Source organism: Gorilla gorilla, chromosome 7 (assembly GCF_029281585.2).
Source record: "Gorilla gorilla gorilla isolate KB3781 chromosome 7, NHGRI_mGorGor1-v2.1_pri, whole genome shotgun sequence".
NCBI classification, from domain to species: Eukaryota; Metazoa; Chordata; class Mammalia; order Primates; family Hominidae; genus Gorilla; species Gorilla gorilla.
In genome coordinates, this window is record NC_073231.2 from 88,648,479 (window position 1) to 88,674,516 (window position 26,038).

Below are 26,038 nucleotides of genomic sequence, written 5' to 3' on the forward strand. Positions count from 1 at the left end.
TAGGCCACTATGGGCCACTGGACTATTTGAACCATGAGAGCATTTTTCGTTACCTTTCGTGATTGAATGGCACGTTGACATTTTCATTAGTCTGAAGGAGTTTCTTACTGCCACTACAAAACATAGCAACAGCCAGGATCCAGGCAGTCATGCCCTAGAATATTCTCTCTCTGTTATTGTGTGTGGAGGAAAAAGGAAGCATAGTACCGTCTGGTTGTGCGGCCTCTTCAACAAGGAAGAAAGTGCTAAACAGCATTGGTAGGGAGGAGATGATTTGAGAACAGGTGGTGTGGCAAAAGCAATGGACAGACAAGAAGCAACGTATAGACAAGGTGATCATGGAGTCCATGGACACAATCCTAAATTAGCACAACTATGGGAATGAGATGAAAGGTGCTGGTCTAACAGACTGAAGCTGTAGTCTGCTGAGCAACACTCCCAGGTCTCCACAGAGTAGCATTTTTATTGCAGTATGTCTTTCATGGAAAATGGACAAAACTTTAAATAAATCACAATTACTTATTGCTTAGTATTTTGAATAATAAATTCTTTAGTTTATCAGTACCTCACGGCCTTCAATGTGCATTCTTCAGATAGTTTCAGTTACATATACATTCTTTCTCCTGAACAATAAATTATTCTTAAAAAAAAGAAAAGGAAAAGATACATAATTTTAAAGCAAAGAAAAACAAAAGAACATATATTTTTGACATTTATCTTAAACTTATATGAAAACAACTCTATATGTTAGATGCTTAAATATAAATAATAAAGGACATTATGTTATTTACAATGTTACATAGTAAGTTGAGAGAGTAAAAACTGACATTAACTCAAAAAGACAGTAAATGATATAAGAAAACATCCAAGTAATATACAATATGTATTTACAAAAGAATATATAATAGAACTTGTGATATGTGGCCATTTCCTTCTGCCTACATTTCTCTTCAGTGTTTCATAGGTCTTCGCAGATAGAAATCTCTGGCTGGTGGAATGCGGCCAGTATTATTAATACAAGATAAGACCAGGCCTTCCTTATTTTCACCAATGTGAGCCATGCGCCCTTTAACCCCAGGCCATAAAAAGGAATAGTTAGTGAGCAAGTTACCCTGGATAAACTCCACCTCTAACAAGACAGTCACACTGAAACAAGAAAGAGATAGCAGGTTTGGGACACATTCACCTACACAGAGGACCATTTTGTAGAAACTAGAATGCTGTCCAGGCACTCTTGGGGGCAAAAGTCACACTAGGCAGGAAGGGAAAGTAAGATAGAAAGTGAATCTTAGGTGAAACAAAAGGAGTTTTGCATGTATTTGCATGTATTATGCTCCACTGCATACACCTCAGTGGGATACGATTTTAGACCCGGGAGACAAAGTTGCTGTCAAACTCCTGGGCAATTTCTACTACCTTAAAACCTAAGATAGCTTTCCATATGCTGGGAACATAAGTTCACACTCCAATCGCCACTGCACTGCCAGAATTTATTAACAGAGGTGGTCGAGAGTGATGTGACAAGCATCACAGAGATACCCCTGTAAACACAAATCTAGTGGCCTTGGCAGGTGATGCTGAGCAGTCAGCTGGCCTTTTTTATCAAGGGTGCAAAGGATGTCCCAACTATAATAATATGCCACCTCTGTGAGTGATCAGAATCAAATTAGAAATACAATTTCCTCTTGTCTTCAATTTTCATATATATTTGCAATTTTAAAATGCATAGCAATTTTCATTGTAAGAAACATGTTGCTCATGGTTCTCAACAGAAACTTCTATTTATTCTTAAAATTCTTCCACAATGGGATATCTGAGTACCCCAATGCCCAAAGAATTTGAAACAGAATTTTTAGGGTTTTAAATTCATGGTAGGAATTTCTTCATTGAAATAGCTAAGGATGAGTCAAGGCCTTCAAAAGCAATGTTAAAATAATTTAGAGAACTTCATTGGACTGACTGTCTTCTTCCCCATGCCATGAGCTTACTCATTACTGCAGAATTGGAAAATCAGTGCAACCTGACAAAGACTCCTCAGTGTAGGTTAAAAAGCAAATGAGGATACCACTGAGCACAGAGAAAGTGGCATGTGAACAGTGATGGAAAATTTGAGATACCAAATACTAACAGTAACTTCAAGAACCTGCAGACAGGCATCTCTGTGGATTGTAGGAGCATGTGGGAGCGTAACAACATGACTCATGCCCAGCCTGCATTTTTCTGCTAAGACCTACTTGCATGTCATTTCTTCTTTTTAATTGTTAACATCAAGATTTGGTGAAGAAATATACTCAGTTCACCCGCAAAAAAGAAGCAATTACTCTCACTGACTTCATGAACCCCCCGATAACCTGTTTCCCATTTATCCCATGGTTCCTAGGAGGCCATGTGAATCCTAAGTAAAGCTCCAGCCCTGATTTCACAGATATCAGGCAGGCCATGGAATGGGTTCTGTGTTTCAAATAATCTTTTTTCTTCCATTTTCCTGAATCAGCAGTTATTTCAAATGTTAATACTTATAGGCCTTCCTTTGGATTTACCATCACAAAAGAACATGCAATGCTTAGACCAATCTTAGTCCTACTTTATGACAGTAAAGCAAAAATTAAAGGAGGTGGGGGAAATGGGTGAGCGAGCCTGTAAATGGAGAGGTCAGGACACAGGTGGGGGTCACTTCTGCAAGTAAAGATGCAATCTTTCCAACAGGATTGACATTGCCTGATGAATCATTACTTGTGATTACAAATCACATACACATCGGCCATTCCTGATAAAAAATGTTCATGCATAGTTATGACCTGATCAAGGCAACATGGAAAGATAAAAATAAGGGGGAGAAAGGGGTGGTCATCCACATTCTAAAATTTCAACGGAGTCACTAAGCTTCTCTCCACCTATACAGTCACTCCTTCTGAACACTGTACGATGGAAATACTTCCCTATGATGACAAGTCACCGCTATGTACAGCAGGCACGTTTGACTCTAGAAGTATTTCAGACAAAATGCTGCATGTGCTGTCTGGGCTGGGCTTTTTGTGCCGTAATATGCTTCTTTTTGAGCCAAGAAGACACAACCAATCACTAGCTTCAAAATCAGTGAAAAATACATGTCAGAAATGATTGCACCTTTATCAGCTGTGGTTTGATCGTCAACTAGATAAGCTGCTGGATCATTCCCCCAGAGAGAAAGTGACACTCAGTCCTCTTGAAGGGTGTTAGATTTACCCTGATAGCAAGCCAGAACCCATTTTCTAAGCTATCCCTAAAACTGTTGCTTTTTGTCAAGAAAAATAAATTCAAATAAAGTAAATGAGAGCTCCTTTTAGTAAGAGCAAGCTGTCTTCTGATTAATAATCTAGTTTTTTTAAATCACAGTATTACTTTCTTCCTAATATTTAACATTACTTAATGCAGTTTCTTGCTGTATTTAATAGTAGCATGCTGTTGGATCTACTATTATCTCAGAGCCCAATGAGGCAAACCTTTGGCTGGCAGAGTAGACACAACTCATTTCATATTCTGAAAGCAAAGAAAACTTCATACACAAGAGAGGCGTATCTGGATGGATGTGCCATTACAAGACATACCGATCGGGTGCTACTACAAGCAAACAGAGGGACAGTTGCAAGTCTTGCAAATCATACATCCAGTCAACATCATAATGCAATGCACAAGAAGCCAGCAAAAACTGAATCTATGAGAAGTTTTGCCGAAATACTGTGGAAAAGCAATCACTGTAACTGTACAAAACTTGCTCTCGACATAACATAACATAAAGGCACCATTGATATCTTTCTCATTTTGAAATACTGTAAAAAATTGCTACATATGGCACATAACACATTTTTACATACATATATTTAATTTATAAAAGTTTTTTTCCTGTTTTCTATTTGCAGAACTGCTAAAATAAAATAAATTGTTTAATTTAAGGTGGAATACTTTATTATATAAAATAAAGTTTTACAGGTGAATCTATGTGTTTATTTAGGTTTTATACAGCAATAGGGTCTTGGTTAGCAATTACACTAGACAGCCTGGCCTGGATTTCTTCCTGTGTCGAGAAGCGGCCTGCTGGGTTAGTCCTGCTGTCAGCCAGGCGGAAGGCAGGTGTTGCCTCAAGACTGGCTGCCAGGGGGTTCTGTATGCCCAGGAAAGGCGTATCTTCACCTACTCTTTCATCTTCTGTTTCACTCTCTGAGTTACTGCTCTGGGAGCTTGTGTTGCTGTCCACTTCCAATCTGTTAGCAATGTGGCCATTGGGCTTGGTTCTTTTGGCCCGCCGGCTATTGGCGAGTTTCTTAACAGGCTCTTGGGCTGGCTCGTACTCTTGGGTCGTTTCATACTCCTCATCCTCCACTATCCTCAAGGGGCTAGCAGGGAGGCTGTTACTGTCATGCGCGGGGTTGTGGTGGAAGGAGCTGAACTGCTGAGGGTGGTGGTCAAACTTCTTCTCCCGCAGCCTCGGTGGTGTCACGAGAAGTAGAGGTCTCTCTTCTTCCACGAAGGGGCTGACCGCCATGGAAGGCATGGACACCGTCATGCTGGACACGGGTGGAGACATTTCCGAAGGGGGCGATTTGGGGGAGCTTGGCGTGTGGAAATCTACAGGTGACATACGAGCCGGGGTGGTCATGGCTGACACATACCTGTGTGAGCACAGAATACCCTGCATAAGTGTGGTGCAATAAGAGGCACATAGCAGGGAAGGTAAGGGGACAGAGTTCACGATATTATATCATCAGAGAACAGAGAATTTCTATTCATTGTAGGCTGCTCAATTATTTAGGCTAGGAAATTCCACACCCTTGGAATCGAAAATTAGGTAGCCAAGAGTTTCCTCACAGGAGTGCATGCAAAGATCAGCTAAATTGCCTAGCTCATCAAAGCTTTTGGGATTTTCAATCTCATCACAATTGTAAATAATGGCATATGAGCCAAGACAAGAAGGCATTAGGTCCTGGAAACCTCTCAGCTTATATAAGGACCAAGGCTCAGGGATTCGGAAGGGAAAGAAGTATTACTTAAATACTATACCTTCCTAAAGGCCAAGGGGTCTTAGAGAATGAAGCCCAAATGGGGAATGGAAGAAGATCTAAGATGAGTTGCTGATAGCTGGATCTGCATGCATTTGGATCTGTGTGCCTTGTTTCTCCTTAGCTCAGCTATAAGGTTATGTCTTATGAAAAAAAAAGAGCATAGTAACTCAGATTTATTCCTGACAACAGTGTCATACATTTGTGTGCTTTTCATTTTTTCCATGAAATGCAACTAGTTAACATTCAATTCGGAACTATCCATCCCAGTGTCCAACAAACACAGTCAAAGGTAAGCCTGAGAGAACCTAATATTGGCTTCACAGTTACCACAATGGAGGTTATGTCCAATCTTTGGTCTATCTCTCTTCCAAAACCCACAGCTATATCAGTCTTTGGTCAATCTCTTTCATGATGCCTCAAGGGTTGGCTGTACCCTGTTACCTTCTATCATGTTATATCTGATAATGCTCAGTGACTCTTGCCATCAGGCCACCGAGCACACTGTTTTCACCACACCATGCTTTCTTCCCCCAGTATAAGTCCTGACTTTTGGCACTGAGGAAGACGTGGCTTATTCAGAGTCACATTTCTCAGCTTTTGATAAAAAATGCTACCAACGCACAACACTAAATGACTCTTTTCTTCACACTGGCATTCACAGAGTCTAATTTGATGTGACCTGAAATGACATGGAATGCCATCATCTGAACTCTCGCTAACAGGAACGGAAAACGTACGAACCTCCCTGCTTCTCCAGGATTCACAGTGATACAGACGCGAGAGCTAGCTGCCTCTAAACTGGGAACGTGCCTGAGAAATTGAAATATGTGGGCCTTGAGTCTTCAAACTTTTGGCTTTGGGGGTACTTAAATTAAGCTCTCTGAGAAATGCTAATTTAAATTCAACCAACATATAAAAGTGATTCATCTTTTCTCTCCATAATCTCTAGGTTCAGGAATATTTCGTAGTCCTAGATATCATCTAGAAGCCCAGCACAGTGGGGAAATGTCAACATTTAAGGATAAATATCACTTGTAGTGATGAAGAATGATTTCATCTCTAACTTCCTTTTCATGTTTCAAAAAACGATTGAAACAGAATGGACAGACTTCCTTAATACATAAAAAAATTTTATGAATTTAAGACTAAAGTTTTAAAACAGTTTAAACCCTGCCTACTTTTTCACAGATTGGTTGCAGGGAAACCTCTGATTTTATAAATTCCATAACGTTCTAAAATATCATTTTTGGGGAAAGGCCCTTGAAGAAGTAACCAACAGGCTTGCAAGTCCAGAATGTTGTTTTTTTTTTTTTTTGAGGCAGAGTCTTGCTCTGTTGCCTAGGCTGGAGTACAGTGGCACCATCTCAGCTCACTGCAGCCTCCGTCTCCTGGGTTCAAGCAATTCTCCTGCCTCAGCCTCCCTAGTAGCTGGGACTACAGGCGAGCACCACCATACCCAGCTAATTTTTGTATTTTTAGTAGAGATGGGGTTTCACCATGTTGGCCAGGATGGTCTTGATCTCCTGACCTCGTGATCTACCCACCTCAGCCTCCCAAAGTGCTGGGATTAGAGGCGTGAGCCACCGCACCCAGCCTGTCATTTTTTATTGTAAGTACTCCCCAGTCCATGAGTGGGAAGAGTCTATGAAAGTCATCCCTACCCATGGAACTACCACATAAGTATGAATTTGACATTATGTAAACCTTTTAGTAAATGGTCAAGGATTAGACTAAGATGACAATAAAATAAAATAAAATAAAATAAAATAAAATAAAATAAAATAAAATAAAATAAAATTCAGCGGACTTGCAAACAAACAGGTAATAGCTTACCTCTGATTTCATAAATTCCACAAAGTTCTAAAATATCATTTTGAAGGAAAGGCCCTTGCAAAAGTAAGCAACAGGCCTTCAAGCCCAGAATGTGTTATTTTATTGGAAGTACTTCCCAGTTCAAGAGTGGAAAGACTCTATCAAAGTCATCTCCTCCCATGTAACTACCACATAAGTATGGATTTGACATTATGTAAACCTTTTAGTAAATGGTCAAAGATTAGCCTGAGATGACAATAAAATAAAGTAAAACCCAGCAGACTTGCAAACAAATAGGAACAGGTAACAGCTTACTGATGGGCTAGAAATACTGGTCATCTTCCAGCTCAGGTGAAAATGGAGAAAGAGAATCTATGAATTCAATATTACTATTTAATATCTCTTTGTTTACTTTCCTCCATTCTTCATTTTATCTTTGCTATAACTCCCCCAACCCAACCCAATCTCCCCAAAGGAAAGCCAAAACATTCTGGAATAAAGGGCCATCTTGAAGGCAGTATCTGCTTTGAAAACCACCCGTGAAGACTGCCAGACGCAGCATCCAAGAGATTTATTTATTCATCCCTTCTTGGAATTTCATAAAATAGATACTATAGGGTGGAGGGCAAGCAGTTGCCCCCCATGACATTCAGCAATGACATAGCCCTTGATTTGACTTAACTGAGGCTGGAAGGTAAGACAGGGTTAGCAGATAAGAACACGAGGCCAGCTCGACCACCGAATCAGAGTTTGGATAACTGGCAAATTGGAATTATAGAAGGGTCCTTATCAAGCACTGATGCCATCTCTCTAATGTTACAACTGAGGACACCGAGACCCCGAGTGGGTCTGAGCCCATGGCCAGAGCTGGAAACTCCATGTGCTGCACCTTCCGCATCAAAGCATCCCAGCTCTTTAAGAGTCTGTTGCCTGTCAGTCACTGGGACGACGAGAGAAGCTCAGAAGAAATAAGTTCCGTCAAACAAAGAGATGACTTCATCAACTAGGAGCACTCCTAGAACAGGTAACTGCCGCCCCTTATTCTGATTAGAGTAGATTTCCTGAGGTGAGACCGCAGGTGCTCACGGGGATTCTCTGACTGAGTTTCTCCTCTGCAGTAGCTTTGCCCTTCGGTTTTACCTTTCACTATGAGGAGAGTCTCGGTAGGAATCAGGGGTTTCTCTGGCATGCCTGAGGAAGCTGTTACATTCACGAGGGCCTCCTGTGCCATTAAGACGTCCTCTTGGGCCCCCAGTTGGGCTGCTGTGCCTACTGTTTTCTACGGATGACATCACGATTACAGAGTGGCTTTCGGAAAGGATGCTTTCAGTGTGTCCGTTGCTCCAGCTGCGGAGGAAATGGGAGAGACAATCAGATATTTCGTGCAAAAATTATATGCAAAAAATGGAAATGAAAGGAATGGATTCTGACAAATGTTTCAAACTACTGATGCACCCGGAGCTCACTGTAACATCACTTGTCTCCGAATAGAATCGCCACAAAGGTAATTTGCTATAGAGAGGATCTTGATTCAGATTGGCTTTGTAAGGATACAGTATATTCACTTGTTCACTCATTCAATAAATATTTTCGAATGCCACTCCTCAGTATATAATTATAAGCTCTCTGTTCTTGAGTGGCTTAGATTAAAGAAACATTTCCTTGTACGAGCTACATTTGGAGACCTAGTGTTGGTCTTGGTAGAGTAAGTGCACTCAGGTGGGGATCACCAGGGCATTTGAGAATTTAGGGTTCCACTATTTAACCAATTCTCATGTGCATTTCCCAGGGCAATCCAATTACTGAAAGAAATTGACTTTTAAGTATTTTGCAGAGCCAAAGACAGACTTGTCCCAGTGTAGCAATTTGGTGAGTAGCAGGGCATGAGTAAAGACAATCTCAGGAATGGCAAACAACGGCCCTGTGGAGTTACCTAATTGAGGTTCAAATTTATGCAGGAATTAAGGGCAAAGCCAGTTGATTTTCAAAATCTGTTGCTGCCCAAAAACCATCCATTTCACTGCCTCCTTTCTTAGGCAGTGATATCAAAAGGCAATGTGCAACAATTCATTCTGAGAGAAAAGCCGTGGAATTTTTAAATTCTCATACCTGTGGCTAGGAGTCTGGGTGACAGTAGTGGAGTGATGGGCTGTGGAAGTATAGTGACTGGTGGAAAAGGATGTCTCTGCTTCTCTCTCAACAATATGCTCACTGGAGATGACGTTTTTAGATACGTATTGCTGGATAAACAAAGAGACACAACTTGAAGATTCATGTAGATTCATGTCAATCAAAGCACTAATATTGTCATGTAAATAAAAACGCTAACACTATCACAAACACACAAATCTATTTTTGTACAGCTGATTTGTAATAAATTCCATTTCCCCAATGGCCAGGTGGAAGATCCTGTCCTGGCTACTGTGGCTTTTAGATTAGATGAATAGAGTTAAAAAAAAAAAATACTCTCTGGATGTGCATCCAATGTACGGCCCATCATCCCAACTACATTTTATCAGCAAAAGTCCTATTTCTTCTATTTTATTTTAAATTAATAATATGACTAGAATTCCATACAAATATCCATCCAATGTTCATTTGTTTCATGGTATTGCAAGGTGAAGAAGGCTAAATGCTATTTGAAATAGAAGCAGACAGGTGGTTTGTATAATTTCAAATTTCAAAGCACTAGAAAAAAATATTCAGAATCTCTATATTTTGGGCCTACCTTTCTCCTTCCATTTCCTAGTGCCCATGTTGCCCTACTAATGTCACTGAAATGTTTAACTTGTTAGCAGTGGTAGGGCTAACAAGGCTACTGATAAGGGACTTAACAATTGTTGTCAATGCACACATCTTGACAAAGCACATAATATACGGAGGACATTTCTATTTAATGCAGGTAGATTCTACTTTTCTCTCTTTCTTCTTTCTTTCTCTTTCTTTTCTTTTCTTCTCCTTTTTTTTTTTTTTTTTTGAGATGGAGTCTCACTCTGTTGCCCAGGCCGGAGAGCAGTGGTGCAATCTCAGCTCACTGCAACCTCCACCTCCCGGTTCAAGCGATTCTCCTGCCTCACCCTCCCGAGTAGTTGGGATTACAGGCATATGCCACCATGCCCAGCTAATTTTTGTATTTTTAGCAGAGATGGGGTTTCACCATGTTGGCCAGGCTGGTCTTAAACTCCTGACCTCAGGTGATCCGTCCACCTCTGCCTCCCAAAGTGCTGGCATTACAGGTGTGAGCCACCACGCCTAGTCAGAGTCTACTTTATTTTTATCAGCAAACCACAGTAGTTTTTACTGTTTCTATTAGGGAGCGAGGCCCCTTTTTGAAGTTGTGTTTTAATTGCTGTTAGTATTTATACCAAATTGAGTTAAATAATAGGAAAACCAATAGAAAGGAATACTCTTTGATGAAATAAGGCACCTTATAATCTGACGGTCTGAGGACTCTAAATATATTCAGGGAGATCCAAAAATATACAGCTTGAATTATGCTTGAAACTCTAGCTGGTTCTCTTAGTGGAAAGGCTATTCCATGTGGATCTTCCTGGGAAGTACAGCTAGCTTGATTTAAGGAAAGGATACACAGTGACCTACTTCTAGTCCCTGCACCATTTCACTATTGCTTTTTGGAAGGCAACATAAGCTCAGTGAATCTAATGAAAAAAATACTTAACAATTATTGAACACTCACTAAATGCCACTAGGCTAAGTGTTTTATGCAAATTACCTTATTTAAGGCTCACAAGGAGTCTCTGAAGTAGGTATTATTTTTAGGTCTGTTTTTATATTGAAGAAATAAGGCTGAGAAAAGTTAAAGCCCAAAGATGCACAATGTGAGCAGTAAATGTAATCTAGGCAGTCATTCTACCGTTTATATATTATAACATGCAGAGTGACAGATTATAGTTCCTTTTGTAGTGAATATCGTTATCAAATGTGGAGAACATTGTGATGAACACTGTTAGAGGGTGAAAAAGCAACAGAGTGTGTTAACCTATAAGCACCTTGCTCCAACAAAGTCTCAAAGGTTTTTGCTACAAGACTTGCTGATAGTTTAGTAACCACCAACTCTGTAGTTGGGTCTATGATATATCTGTTCCATTCAAAATATGCCTTTTTCTATAGGATAGAAAATGGTACTACAATATAAGCTTCAAGATTTGTGTATTAAAAAAACCATACATCAGAGCAATAATTTGAAAACAAGAAGGATGATGCTGGAATATAAAGAGCAATACTCCAAAAGCCAAGAGATGGTGCGGCTCTGGCCCTTATCTGTAAAAAGAAAAAGAGAGATTTGAAAGATAATATCTTCAAACTCTCCAGAACCTAATATTCTATGATCTAGTTGTATTTAAAAAACTGAATGCTGAGTGTTTGGTACAGTATGAAAAAAATATTTTAATGATTATGGATATATTTCATCTGGAGGGCTTGACATCATTTAGAAAGGGCCAGGGAAGAAGCTGGCATGACACTCTTCTTTTGCTACTGAGAAGGGTGTTTGATAAGTCACTTGACCTTTCCACGCCCTAAAGGAAATCAGAATCCTTTGGAAATCATAACCAGTAAATCATCAGGCACTGTGAATTGCCCTAAGAAAATAACTCTAAAGCTCTTTGCTTGGTTATCTGTACTAATCAGTTACAGAATGGAGTAGCCTGTATTTCCAAGTTATATATGAAAACATTCTTTTTGATTATCGTACTATTAAATTTGTTTTCTCCCCACTCTCTCCACGCAAGTCCCAGCTATGGCCTCCTTGCAGAACAAACCCAACACTATTATTCCAACCCCTTAATGAACACTTTATAAGAGGAAATGTGCTGATTTTACAGTAACCAAATCCACTTTTAAAAATGTTCCCATTATTTTCTCCTGGCAAAAACCTGGATTCCTGGAAGCCATGGTGATTAATGGCAGCAGCTAAAAGCTTAAGAGCTTTTGAAAATAAACTTCAAGGCGTCTGAACAGAGGAGAGAGGCTCAGTTTTTTCCACTGGCCAGAGTCAACGTACATTCACCAGCTGGACATTCTCGGGGGGTGGGTTAGGATGGTGAGGCCCATTGGCAATGTTCATCATATTGTTTCGTTCAGACCGAAGGCTCTGCCGAAGACGGTCATGAAGCTTTTTCCGCTGTTTCCTGGACATAAGAAAGGGAGCATTTATTTTTTTCGATTATTTTCATTTCATAGTAGAGCCAAGTCTTTATTCTACCAACACCTATGAGTAGCTCAAGGCAGTAGACTGGTGATGAGGAAGAGGGAAGGGAGTGTGTCCACTGTATCCCAGAATAAGTGAAACCACACATCCTTACCAAACAGATTTTAAAAGCCACCTGGGATTCTTATGGAAATTTAGCTGTTTTACTGACAGACAAGAAAAAAATAGGATAACACAAATAACTTGATAATTGACTAAAATCACAAATTTCCTAATCAATCCATCTTTGCCTAAGTCTTACAAATGGACACTTATTTGTCTTAGATAATAATTTGTGCTGGGCTGGGTGCAGTGGCTCATTCCTGTAAGCCTAGCACTTTCAGAGGCAAAGGCAAGAGAATTAATTGAGTCCAAGAGTTTGAGACTAGCCTGGGCAACATGGAGAAGTCCTGTCTCTACAAAAAATACAAAAATTAGCCAGGCTGGTGGCGTGCATCTGTCGTCCCAGCTACTCGGGAGGCTGAGGCATGAGCATCACTTGAACCAGGGAGGTGGAGGTTGCAGTGAGCTGAGATTGTGCTACTGCACTCTAGCCTGGGTGAAAGAGCCAGATTCTGTCTAAAAAAAAAAAAAAAAAAAAGTGCTGTAGAATTTATAAGAGTGATTTCATTTATAGCTTTTCCTGGGGTCTCTTAAGAAAATGAACTGAGTTTTGAATATACACAGTTAGCATGTTTGTGAGTGTATCCCATGTATACGACTGAGAATGTGGACATATTTTGCCAGCGGATTTTGGCACAATCGTAACATGTTCCTACTCTGGTAACGCTTTTTGTGCAATTAGGCAGCGAATATTGAGATGGAATCTAATGAGACTCACCAGGTCGACTCCAGGAAGGCTTATCTCTATCCCTTAATTCTGGCAACACACTAAATCATGGGATATTGACAAAATACAATCCATGCTTTGGATTTTGTGGCATAAAAGCATATTATTTTTCTTCCTCAATGCAACATTCAGATGATGAAATATTCCCATGGATGGTTTGGCAACAGAGTATCATGCAGCAACATTTTTTCAAAAACCTTGTTAATTTAACATATTAGGCTTGAAATGTAAGTTATATGTAGGAGAGAAAAGTGAAGAGAATCCATGTCACATAGTAATGGAATTTGTTAACATGGACCAAACTTCAAGACCAAATATAGGGAACCCAAATCTATTCTAATATTTTCTCTTTTATGTTTTCAAAGAAAGTTTTGCTTGATTTTCCTCCCCTGAGATTTCTTTTTTACATCTCAGGCTGTGAGAGCATTCATACTGGAAACCTAATTAGATAGAATTTAAAAATAATAATAATAATCACTATAACTCAGAAAACTGCATTTCAGATACCACGAAAGGTTTCCTTTATCTCCTAATTTTCAGTGTAAATTGGATTTGTTCTCAGTAGTCCTTTGAACTGAAGGTACTACTGCACCCTGAATGCAGTCAGTCTCTAACTCATAGAAGTTTTTCTAGGTGCAAGTTAGTTTCTTTTGGGGATAACAATTATACTAAAGCCCTCAAATGGACTTCTGGTACCCTCCCTCTCCTTTTAGAATGATGAGGTTCCTTCATTCTGTCCCACCCACACACATACCTTCCATACAAGCCTGTCCCTCCAGGCCTTTACTCACTCAGGGGCTGTGGTCATTGAACAGAAATCTTTACACGAATAGGCAAACAGCTTTCTATTTCTGTGTTTAGGAGACATCCTCAAAATGGATTATTCAGAGGAAATAATCTCCCCCTGCCTCTCCTTTTTTTTTAATCCCCAAGACTAGGCTGTGGAGCTCAGATTCTGCAAAGCCCTGGCCATCTAAGCTGTCTCTGCATGAAGGAGAGAGAAAGGCATGGAGAAACGTTTACTTGGTTTTGCAGTAGGCCACCACACACATGATGCCGACCACAAGGAGGGCGATGCAGATGCCGGTTATGGTCAGCACTCTCTTCTGGTACAGCTCCTCCGCCTCTGGAAAGGGATGAGAGCAGATGTCATCACAGGTCACTTCCACTTGCCAGGACTGACTACAACCAAACAGTGGGCATGCTGCATGACATTGTCCATGTTCACAAGAAAATAAATACATGTCAATTCTTTACGTTTACACACATAGCTAAGGTACAACATGCTCTGCACTATGCTTTGAACATAAATATAAAAAAGCCAGCTGGGGCCATTTACAATACAAATATTATACTCAGAAATTACTTCTAATTATAAGCTATAGAGATATATATATAGTTGATAGTAAATTGGAAATCATAAACATTAATTATAAAATTACTATTTGGTTAAAACTCTGTAGTTTTATTTTTTTTGTAGTCTCTTGCAAAATAAAATATAAAAAGCTCTTGCAAAGACAACAGGAATCAACACCAATTAAAGGAGATAGAATTGGCATCACTGGGCGGCCCCCACTTCCTCATTCCTCCCCTCTTTATCCCCCAGCCCCTGGCCTTTTTGTATTTCCCAGCTATTTTATATCATCACTTTATATCCAGTGGTCTTTACAAAGAGTCATTTCCAACTTAAATATATTAAATTCAAAGACATTTGCAAACATGAACTTGGCTTGTAGTTAACTAGTAAATTGAGTCAGGCTCTCTGTGATTTAACAGTAAAATGTGAACACAAGAAGCAATACAATATGAGGTAGCAGGGCACTGTATCAAAGAAAATCCTATGTGATGGGTAGGACAGTTATGGGCCCAAATGGTGACTTGTCCTTTGGAAGATAATTCTAATTACTCCACCAATTGTACTTAGGAACAAGTTTTATTTGTCCAAAGAGGTCACCAGTACAAATGATGTGTGATTTGGAATAGAGTGCACATTCCTACTTTGGCCAATTTGGCAAATGAGCTAATGTAGATTATACTAAGGAAATGTGACACTTAGAACTTTGAACCAAAGATACTACTGCACCCAAAATGCGATCAGTCTCTAATTCATAGAAGTTTTTCTATTTGCGAGTTAGTTTCTTTGGGGGATAAGTTGATTATACTAAGGTAGGTCAGGTTCTTAACAAGATTTGCTGATTTAATAGGGACTCTGATCCCTAAGGACCTGAGCTTCCGGTGAGTCTAATTACATTTATTGGAAGATCTTCACAAGTTCACTCAGAAAGAGAACTCAACTGGTATGAAATAAGCAGTGTAAGCTGTTCACTTGCCATTATGATCAATAAATTGGTCAAGAACTGGGGAATACTGTACAAACAGGGCTGACTATTCTGGACAACAACAAGGGACCCTCAAAGCATATTTCCATATTACATCTGCAGTGGCACAACTACACCTTTAACTACACCTTTTTCTCTTTTGAGAGAGGGCAGCTTGCAGGAAGTTTTCTTGAAATGAAAAAGTGAATTTTAATTTCTAGGATACAGTGGACCTTATCATGAAACAAAACATTTCCTACAAGCCGAGCCCATGATAATCAAATTCCAGTAAACAGGTCAAGAACATTGTCAAATCAAATTAATATAGCACTGATTATTAACAGGAGGAGAAGGAAAAGAGAAGTCAGTGGGTAAAGGACTAGAATGCTGCATAGATTATACAAAAACAAATCAAAAGGGTTGGAGGTGGAAAGGAAAAACAAACCAAGAGGACAGACAGACTGACAGAATGACAGAGAGACCGAGGAAGGGAAAACAAGGTTAAAAGTTAAGGAGCCATCTGAAGTCCCTGGCACAGCATGCCTGATACTAAGGGAGGAAAAATAAAGAAAGAAAAGAAAACCAGAGGGAGGAAATGCTTGGGTGGGAAGAAAAGGTGGATGCAAAGTTGGAAGGGTCATTCCATACAGCATAACTCCTATTCTAAGCTAGCAGTCATGTGGAAGCCACAATTAGAAAGCGAAGCGGCTGGTGCATTGCGGTGAAACAATGCACCAGGAGATATTGAGTTGGTATCACGGATTTTGTGTGCAGCAAAAGTCAGATGAGGACATGAAATGTGAGTGCTTATATGTTAATTGCGTATGTCTGCTGCCTCCCCTCCCCCATAGCCACAGGACAGGGAATTAATTTCTATGGGGTGTTATCTGGTTGAAGCTGCTGCTGTAGCCTCTCTTCCTGATCTTGATACCCTGATCAGGTTTTAGGATACATGTCTAAGAAGCAGAGCTGTCACCCCACTGGTCCTTCACTCCCTGGGACCCAGGACGCAGAGCACAGCTCCCTGGGCTGTGATGAGTTGGTGAAGAAATAGGAGTGTAGGTATTATTGACAAGAGATGAAGGCCCTGTATGATTGTCCTCTTTTCCTTCCTCTATTGTTTTCTTCTTTGAAGATGGGCAAGCCTGTGGTTATTCTTGTCTACTGACATCTTAACATCCTATCTTTAGAAAGAAGCTGGGAAACTGCTTCTGCAAACTTCAAAAATGGGGACATGGACAAGGGCTAAATGGGAAAAAGGAATCATGCATACTCTCAGGGATTCTTGGGACAAGTTGTCTTTTGGTTGTTGTTAATTACAGAAGAATAGATTGAGCTGCGTTTGGAAACATATGGTGCATGATGACGGGTGCATTCTTTCTATGCTGTGTAGGCAGACACACATTTTCCAGTAAAATGATCATTTCATGGAAATAAAGAGGTAGCTCAGTAAAGGCCAAAGGGTAATGTAACAGCACTAGAATGAGCTGATTCAAGCGAAGGCCCATAGAATACAGACGTGGGATTAAAATCTTATATTCACATCAGCATTGACCAGATGCACTACAACCCTTATCCTCATTGCTATTTGAATTTTTCACGGTTTGGCTCAATCAGGTGATCCCACACTATGAATGTGATCAAGGAAAAATACTTGGTGAAAAATAATATAAACAATGGATTCTTTAACCTCTTTTTTCCCCATATTAATTTTTTTCTTATGTGTCAGGTCAACTGGGGAAGAGCAAATTAGAGACAGACAGGGCTAAAAACAAGAGTCCGTCATTCCGATCGGTGGGTCTGTCTGTCAATGAGCACAAATGCCCCAGAGTCTTCATGGTTTGGCTGGACCACATTTTTCAGTCTGATCTGGCCTGGCCAAGAAACAGAGCCCTTACCTTTCTGAGTTGTAGTTGACCTTTAAGGTCTGATTTTCGTGAAGGATGCAATGTTCTGGTTTAGTACACCGGCAAGCCTGGAACTGTGAGCCTCTGGAAACTGTTCCTTTGAGAAGCATGCGGATAGCAGCCCCCTTTGTCTTTCCTAACCCACAGAAGATCTTACTGAGGGGGAAGTTATATATCTCAACTGTCTTTCACTTTACTGTTGGGGACAGAAACAATACATTCTATAGTCAGACCCTCCAGCTATAAAAATGAGAAATATGCTGTTAAGGATAGAAGGGTATGGGGTAATGGTAGAATTTTTTCCCTCCCTGCAGGATAGGCCAATAATCCATTTCATAAGTGGGACAATTTTTTTTTTCCCCGAGGGAAGAAACTCCAATAGATAGCTCCCCTCAGTACACAATGTGCTCCCTAGTAATAGAGGTGCTCCCCCTTGTGTTTCTCCCTCTTGGGAGATGTTCTGCGAGGCACAAAGGCCCATTCACATGCACCTGGGGGCTTCTCATCAAATTGATAGTTTACTCCTGATTTTTTTTTTTTTTTTTTTGAGGAAGAAATGGGCAACCCATTGAGCAATCCCTGTAGCTGCTAGAGCTTGCAACTGCCTCATTTCCCGCAAAGTCTGGAAACTACATTATGTCCAGCCTGTGATGTTATCATCCAAAAGAAGGCAGCAGCTGTAGGATGCCCCTGCTGCATGATGTCCCTGAAGCCAGCTGGATGGGGACCAGATATGCTGTGAATCAGGACATTGTGTCACTGACCCAACCATGGTCCGGGACTGCAGGCAGCATTGAAAAAGACTGACTGGCCTGGCCCTGTGGAGTCTCTGGGAAGGTAGCACAGCTCCTTACTCCCCAGAGACTGGGCTTCAATCCCAACTATGTAGGATGAAGGCCTTCCAAAAAAGTGTGTCCAAATTTTGTATACTCATATATTTTTCTTTTACTTTGACAGTGTGAAATTTTCTATTTGATTACTTGTCTGGATAATCTTCATGACTCAAATTTAATTCCATTACCACTGGAATCTCCACCTAAAATAGCACAAGGCTGCTTTCTTTCTGTTTTCTATTTCCTTCTTATAAGATAATGAAGTTGACTAGGGTGGTGCTTGAGTAGCTCCAGAAAATCTGAGTAATTCAAGTCTGTGCATTTAATATTGTGTTGTAACGTAAGGGCTTTCTATATACATTACACTGTTTATATTAAATAGATGATTTTTACATTGTATGCCAAAAATCCTACCAGGCTAAGATGCTGTGTGTTTTTTAAGCAGGTGGATTTAAAAAGCCTTTGTTCTCAGGACTCTGAGTGGATTTCCCCTGTATCCTTTATGTGCTACTACTACTTACCCCAGCTTTCATATAACAGCAGAGCTAGATCCAATCAGTGGGTTAAGCAGCGTGGGATATATGTGAATTTGCAGCAGGTGGGGTACTTTTAAACTCTAAGTGAAGGATGCTTAGGAATCTAAAACCTGCTGCACTCAGTAACATTTCAGTAAACTAATCATAGATTGAAGGCAGAGAAATCATTGTTATAGCTGTATGATCCCTTCTAAAGAAAAAGGAAATTAGTTAGGAACTGAAAGGTAAGAGTAGGAAGGGAAAAAGATTTCAGCTCATAGGCTCTAAATTCTGCAGGCTAAAAGGAATGATGATTGGTCCATACCCATAAATTCAATCCCAAGATGCTCTGCCAATGCAGAAAGTTGACAAAAAAAAGAAAGAAAGGGAAAAAGTTTCAGAAAAGAGCAATACACTGCACTCCAAAACACATTACACATGACTATTATGGCTCTCTGTGCGTGCACATTGAACCAGACAAATGGTGTGTGGTTAAGAAGCAGTGCTCAGGTACGCCTCTGAGTCCACATAGGGAACGTCTCTTTTTATGAGGTGTGCAAAATACCAGCACACTGTGTCTTTATTAACCCTTAAAAGACCTTACTGAGGGAGAAGTTCTGTCGCTGAACTATCCCCTAAATTATTTCCTTGTGTGGGAATGGAAAGATTATCTTTATAATCAGAAAAGGCATTTGATACTATTTCATTCCTTTTTTTTAAAAGGCAGAAGCAAAGTTCCAAGGAGGTGAATTTTATTTAATTAAATTAATTAATTAATTAATTTTTACCCAAAGACACCCATTGGCAGAGGCAGGAGCAGAAGCCAAGAGGATGGTAATTTGGTCTGAAAATGTTATCAGGTTGGACTTGGATTTTTGATTGTGGGTAGTTGGCCTCAAATACTTCTTGCTCATTGGTTATGTAATTATTTTCTTAGCTGTATCTCTTTTACTTCTTCTAATCTTCCACTTTCCTCATCACTTGTCTGTTTCATTCGCAGAAAGCAAAAAATGCTTCTGCCCCAAAACCCCAAACAGGGGCTTGGGACACTGGAGACTCCTAGTTTTTCTCATATAAGTTCTGTATGGCATAGGACAATTCTACACCTCACTTTTTTCAAACTGTAAGGAAAAAATAAGTGGGAAAGATCCAGTTCCTAGGGTTTTTCATCTTATTACTCCTTTAAATCACAGAGAGCCAGTGAAATCACTTCTCCAGAATGCTGGACTCCCATGCACACAGCCACTTGGAGGACCTGCAGGGCTGCCCAGGGAAGTGGACTCAAAGGTATGAGCCAAGAGCCAGCAATCCTGGCAGCTGGGACTCCAGAGACTCCAGGATTGCAAGAACAGCAGAACCTGCAGAGGCTCCATTGAGGAAGTGGGGGAAAACAAGCCCCCCAAAAAAATAAAAAAAATAAAAAATCTCCAGGGATGACACTTTTCATTCTCAAAACCAAAACTGATTGATAATCAAATTTCATGATGCGGAAGGCTCTAGGACTTCCTTTATCTCTCTCTCTCTCTGTGTGTGTGTGTGTGTGTGTGTGTGCGCGCGCGCGTGTACATGCGCCTATGTGTGTGGTCAAGAAGCAGGTTGGAAGGAGAGACAGCATATCAATGGAGATCTATATTTTCTTTCTTTGATCACTGCCTCGAGGGATACAAGGGCTATTCAATGATATAGCAAGGTATCTCTTAAGTGTGAAAAAAATGCCGTGGAGGGGTGTTTCTCTTACAAAAACTTGCATTTGGGCATGGAAAAAGTACCTCATGTAGAGAGGGAAAAAGCAGGAGATGAGTGTGCTGGAATCATCTTGGTTTCGGGTCCTGCCTCTGCCGTGGAACTTTTTAGTGACTTTGTACATGTTAATTTTTCATTAACAAAATATTTCTTATGCAAACACATGCCTCACTGGGCATGCCTGGGGAGTAAAGGAGACATGAAATATGTTGGCAAACAGCAGAAGGGTTTAACAGCTTGGGTAGCAGACACATCAAGAGATGTACCCTAGACCACTTACTGTATTCTCGTTAACTAGCCAGAAAAACTCTGTAAGCTCCGGGGATACTTGAAAACTTAAAAACTTGCTTCCCTTTAAGGAAATAAAGCTCCCCAGATTTTTAAAAGTGTATATATATATATATATATATATATACATATATACACATATATGCACACAAACACATATATCAAAAAGTACATTGCATAACAAGGATAATGGGAAGCACTATATATAATAATTTCCTCTGCCTTGGGTCCAGTGTACACAAGCAAATAAGCTATATTTTTCATAAATTAAAAGCTAGGGGATTTAGTTACGATTAACTTGGTTGCACAATATTCACAGCAAAATAATTTATTCAAATCCAGATAAATTTCTCTTGCCTCCGTGCAACACTCAATTGGTAAAAAATTGGTCATTTTTTTTCCCATTTGCTTTCTTAATACAAACTTTGGAACATCAACGTGAAAACATTCATTTTCCAAGGAAGTCAATAATAAATTTCCTTACACATTTCCATGAAGGTGGGACCCAGATTTTCTTTCTAGAGCCCCCTCCCTTCTCTTGCCTTTTTCTCCTACCAGTCAGTAATAATTTAAGGGTTAAAATCAAGCGATGTCTACAGAAACTCTTTCCAGAGAGTCAGGATTCCATGCCTACATGAACACTGCTCATGATCTATATTAGTTGCATAGAAAGCTTGGTTAAGTCTTCAATAAAATTAGTAGCATGCCCATGCATACATATTACTGCATTTACAGTTTTATAGGTAAGTCTGTCAGCCTAACTATAATTTCATTTCACGGGAAGTCATTCATATCAGGCAGCTCCAATTTCAAATAATTCAATGGGAAATTGGTACTTAAAACTGGAATCTCTTCTGGCCATAAGCCCTAACAAGGAAACAAGCAGAGGGAACATGCATCAGTCATACTAGACCCAGAGCAAATAATGCTCTAATTCATTTTTACTATTGGTAGCTACATTTCTTTCATTGTGAGTCAAAAAAAAAAAAAAAAAAAAGCAGAATACACGAACACTTCTCATTTTATGAAAAGGTTATTACTTTCTATCTGTTCTACTTAATCTAATGTTGGCCTGGGCTCATTAAGAATCACATGCTTCCTATTGAACTTCTGCCTAGCCACTACATTTTTCAAATTAAATTAATAATTCAAAAACACAAAGTTTACTGTAAACAAACAATCTAGTTTCCTTTTCTACATGTGATTTCCTGCTGTGCTCTGAGCAATATAAAAAATTAATTTAAATCTAAAAGTCTTCAGAAACTATTAAATATTGACTCACGAATCCTTTGTCTTAGGATTTTATAATTGCTTGAGGAAAACTGATTAACCTGTAGGTTAATTTAAATTTTCAATTGCATTAAAGGAAAGAACAATAGAACAACTTTCTTTTACAAAAATTATATATCCATGCAATTGTGTTTCCTGTTAAAATCTGAAGACATTTAGGATTTTTCTCTTTAACATCTTGGGCCTGTTTATGCTAATCATCTCAAAGACTTAAAATCTTAAAGTCTTGACTTTCTGTACCGCTGAGATTTCGAAAGGAGTTCTGTCAATGCCAATTCTAAACAGGACCAATTTAGTGTCTGTCTTTTAATTTTAGACTTACCTTTATAAAATGGAGATACTGTTTTTTTTCACATATGCCAATCCGTAGTGTCACTGGGCCCTTTGAAATGTTAACAGGAGACTTTCTCCTTAGTTCCAAATTCCATGTGCACATAAGCACACTCACAAACACACACACAGTAAAATCTCACTAACACTTGGCTGGAGTTTATGGCAATTTTGTCACAGGTGAAGTGTTCCTCTATTCTACTTTTAGCAAGATACATGCTTGATGAACAAGCATAATTTCAACAGGTTGCATTTAGAAATCCATGCAAATGATGGATGCACTAGTAACCTGTGATTCAAAACTACTTTTAAGGATATCTGCTAAATTTACTCAGTGTGAGAATGTTCCTAAAAGTTCTAAAATTACAATCTTTTAAAATATTCTAAATTTGAGCTATTCTATAATTAGGTCCTATTATATGTTAGTTTATATATGACATACCTGCTCTGTACTGCCCCTAACTATTGAAAGTGTGGGTGCTTTTTCTTTTTTCCTCCCTAAAATCTGTACATTGATTATGGAGTGCCTGTATACACACACATATGTGTGGACACACACACGAACACACACACACACACACCCCACACCACATATCGATGAACACAATTTTTTTCAACTAGGAATTCTGTGTCAAGTTAGGTCAAATTTGAAGCTGACTAACCTTGACAATATTTTCCTAGAAAGTACTATAAATATAATGTTTTATTTCAAGGCAAATGACTGCCGTATAAAATATACATTTGTCCCTCTCTTTCATATTTTAAGTCAGTTTTTATAAATCAGTAAATGGCTCATTGGACATTCTGACCAGAATCACTGTATCAAGTCTGAATAATGTAAGTTTTATGTTAATAAACTTAAAAAATTATCTATTCTTTAGAATGTTATTTTTCAACTGAAAATGCAGTTTGGTAAGTTTTGAATGTTTCTCTTTGAAGCTGGGGACTATCTTTTCCCAGTTTGTGTTCAAAATTTATGTTTTCCAGACTTTAAGACTATAAACAATTAAATTTTAAAATGGTCACTATGGTGACATTCTCTATCTTTATTCTGGCTTTCACTGCTACTTGAACATAAAGTTCTTAGAGCAGCACAAATTTATTTTTCTGACTTCTATGTAGGGGTTTGCAGAGATAAAAATTGAAAAAACTCTCGGTAAGACAACACTGGAAAGCAATTTCTGATTGGAAGCTCTTGCTTTTCCAGACATGAGGCATCTCTGTTGCACAGCCATTACATATATTGTTCATAAATGTGCAATCAATCTTTGTTAAATCAGGTTAAATATGAATGCTGCTTTCCTGGATGTCATCCAAAAGTGGCATTGAAAGCATACTAAAGAATTTATTTAAGGAATCACACTCTGAACTTCACAAACACATAGGGGTTATTTTAAAATGATATCTTCTGAAAAAGCAAACGGTCTAAAAGAGAAGCTGAAAATATTTTCTCTGGTTACTACTGTCAGATCTAACTACATAATTATGCTGGGAAATAGCTTCATTTTTAATGCTTTTATTTATATAGTGCCTGAACATTGCCTTCAAAGCACAGTAAAACTCTTAACACCAAAAATGTAAGTGTAACTTAATTAAGTGATCAGAATTGTCATTAAAATCTAAAGTATGATTTTACTGCATTTATCTAGCCACATGGATTTGCTGAGTCTATGTTATTTAAATACAAATACACATTTCTAAGAGAAATGCTTTAAGGTATTAAATAACATTCTATTTTTCCCTTTTATTTTTATTTTCTATCCTAGCTTTAAAAAATTAACTTAAAAATTAAATCAAGCTATTTGCTTTAGCTGTGGATAGAAAAATTCTCCTTACTAAATGCATATTACTTAAATGTTTGTGAATAAAGTGAAGGCTGTTTGGAAATTTTGCAATGCCAATTTACTAATTTTTCACAACAGAAAATGGCCTACGAAGTTGTCTTTGATATGTAGCCTATGTAAATAAATAAATACTACCTCCCTAAATAAATGATTGCACATTACGGGTCTAATCTTAACATTATACATTATAGAATTTATTCTGGAAACTTCTATGACTGTTAACAGGAATTACAGAAACTTATTCTCTGCATGCATCAGAACAAGGGTAAATCTGATTCTTTTAGGACCCCTAAATAACCAACTTACATCACTGTTTCTTATGTTAGGTGAATTTAAACTGCAGTAAGCTATGTGACATATTTTTCGGGGTGAGCAATTGACAATCTAAATCAGTGGTTGACAAATCCAGCCCACTGTCTGCTTTTGTAAATAAAGATTTAATGGAACACACCCATGCACATCAGTTTTATGCATTGTTTACAGCTGTTTTCATGCTACAATAGTAGGTTTGAGTTGTTGTGACAGTGATGGCATCACCACAAATCCTAAAATATTTGCTCTCTGAACCTTTACAGAAAAAAATTGCCATTCTTTCATCTACGAGGATAACTACATGATATGCATTTTAAATGCAATATTTTGAAAGCTCCAGGATCAGAAGTTATAAACGCAGTTCACAATAGGACAAATACATGGCTTGGTTTATATAATTATGTACAATGTGAATTGGGTCTTTTAGGAATGATGTTCAAAACTTCAGGAAGCCATGAACATCTATCCAAACTTCCCAGTTTTGCCTTAAGTTATTAAGTTTTATATATATATATATATATATGTTTTGCCTTAAGTTTTATATATACATATGTATATACACGCACACACATATATATATACAAACACATATTTATCCTATAGTTGAGTTGTTATATCTCAAAATAAATATTTAAACAAATAACAGTAACTATTTTATTCTAAATTACTTTTGAAACTAACATAAAGAAATGCTAACATAAATAAATAATTGTTTAAACTAGTGCCTGAATTACTTGTTCCCTAAGCAACATAAACAGAAGCCAGGATATCTCATTTGCTGTGAAATGTTTGTTTTTAATTTTCCTACTTGATGCTTTTTTAAAAAAATGCCTCAATGCAAACTGTTTGGTTAATGAAGAAAAACATCTGAACTCCTTTTATTATGTTTATTTGTGACAAATAACACATTCTGAATCAAAATTAACTTACCATCATTTCAAGTGCATATCGGTTACAGCTTAGCAACACCCTTTTCAGGATGTGGTCATTGTATAAAGAAGATGGACTGTTCAGTAGAATGATTTTTATTTTATCAATAAAAGTGAGACTTTGAAATGCCTTTATTATCATTTCACTGCTTGATATTGACTATCAATTTGTATCACATCATTCAATATCAATTCCAGAAACATCCGGAGCCTCACACACCTATTAGTATCTCAGAGCCAACTAGTCGCGAACAGAGGAAGTAATACAATTGCTTTTGTTAATGTTCTCATGCGACAGGCAGAGGCAGTCAATATTAGACCTGGTAAGACACATCTAGCTCTAGGTGGAATCTGAGGGGAGATGCAGCAACAAGAAAGCAGCACCAACTGAGCATGCTCCTATTCAGGCAGAGACAGAAAGGGAGTGGACGTACTGTAGAAGCTGGCCATTACGTAGTTTTGGCAGCGATCACCAGTAAACTCATTTGGGCACCTGAGAGAAGAAACAAAAAAACAATGGTAGAAAAACAGAGAAAAAGAGAAGAGGTGAATATATGCTAGAAAGAAGCTCCTTCAGTGTCATTTGACTGAAACTTGGTGAGTTCACCCTCAGGAACTGAATCTTTGCCCTGATCATGGCTTTCAGGCTCTGGCACTTCCCCCAAATGGTTAAAAATTTGGACAGAATGCAGTTCTTAAGTTGGTATGGTGGAAAGATCCCAGCACTTTAAGTGGTTGCCTTCTTTCAAAGGGAACCCCTTAAAATGAAATCTGATATTTTATTCATCTCAGTTTTCCAAATGATGGCTTTGGTCACAC

At 38.7% G+C, this 26,038-nt stretch overlaps 1 protein-coding gene across 15 annotated transcripts in view; it reads right to left on the bottom strand.

Moving 5' to 3' along the window:
• Positions 1-445: 445 nt before the first annotated feature.
• Positions 446-26,038, bottom strand: part of NRG1 (neuregulin 1) — a 220,112-nt gene continuing 194,519 nt past the window's right edge. For 4 of the 15 annotated variants that reach the window (XM_019032753.4, XM_055349439.2, XM_019032752.4 and 1 more), the window contains 7 exons: positions 25,654-25,712; positions 18,809-18,832; positions 13,934-14,036; positions 11,875-12,001; positions 8,961-9,091; positions 7,992-8,198; positions 446-4,649 (listed from right to left, as the gene is read on the bottom strand). In XM_019032753.4, coding sequence (XP_018888298.1) covers positions 3,995-4,649; positions 7,992-8,198; positions 8,961-9,091; positions 11,875-12,001; positions 13,934-14,036; positions 18,809-18,832; positions 25,654-25,712 — 1,306 coding nt within the window. In that variant the 3' untranslated portion in view covers positions 446-3,994. Of the gene's footprint in view, positions 4,650-5,037; positions 5,180-7,991; positions 8,199-8,960; positions 9,092-11,874; positions 12,002-13,933; positions 14,037-18,808; positions 18,833-25,163; positions 25,713-26,038 lie in introns of those variants that run through there. The other 11 variants (XM_019032755.4, XM_055349437.2, XM_063709361.1 and 8 more) reach the window with 6 other exon arrangements.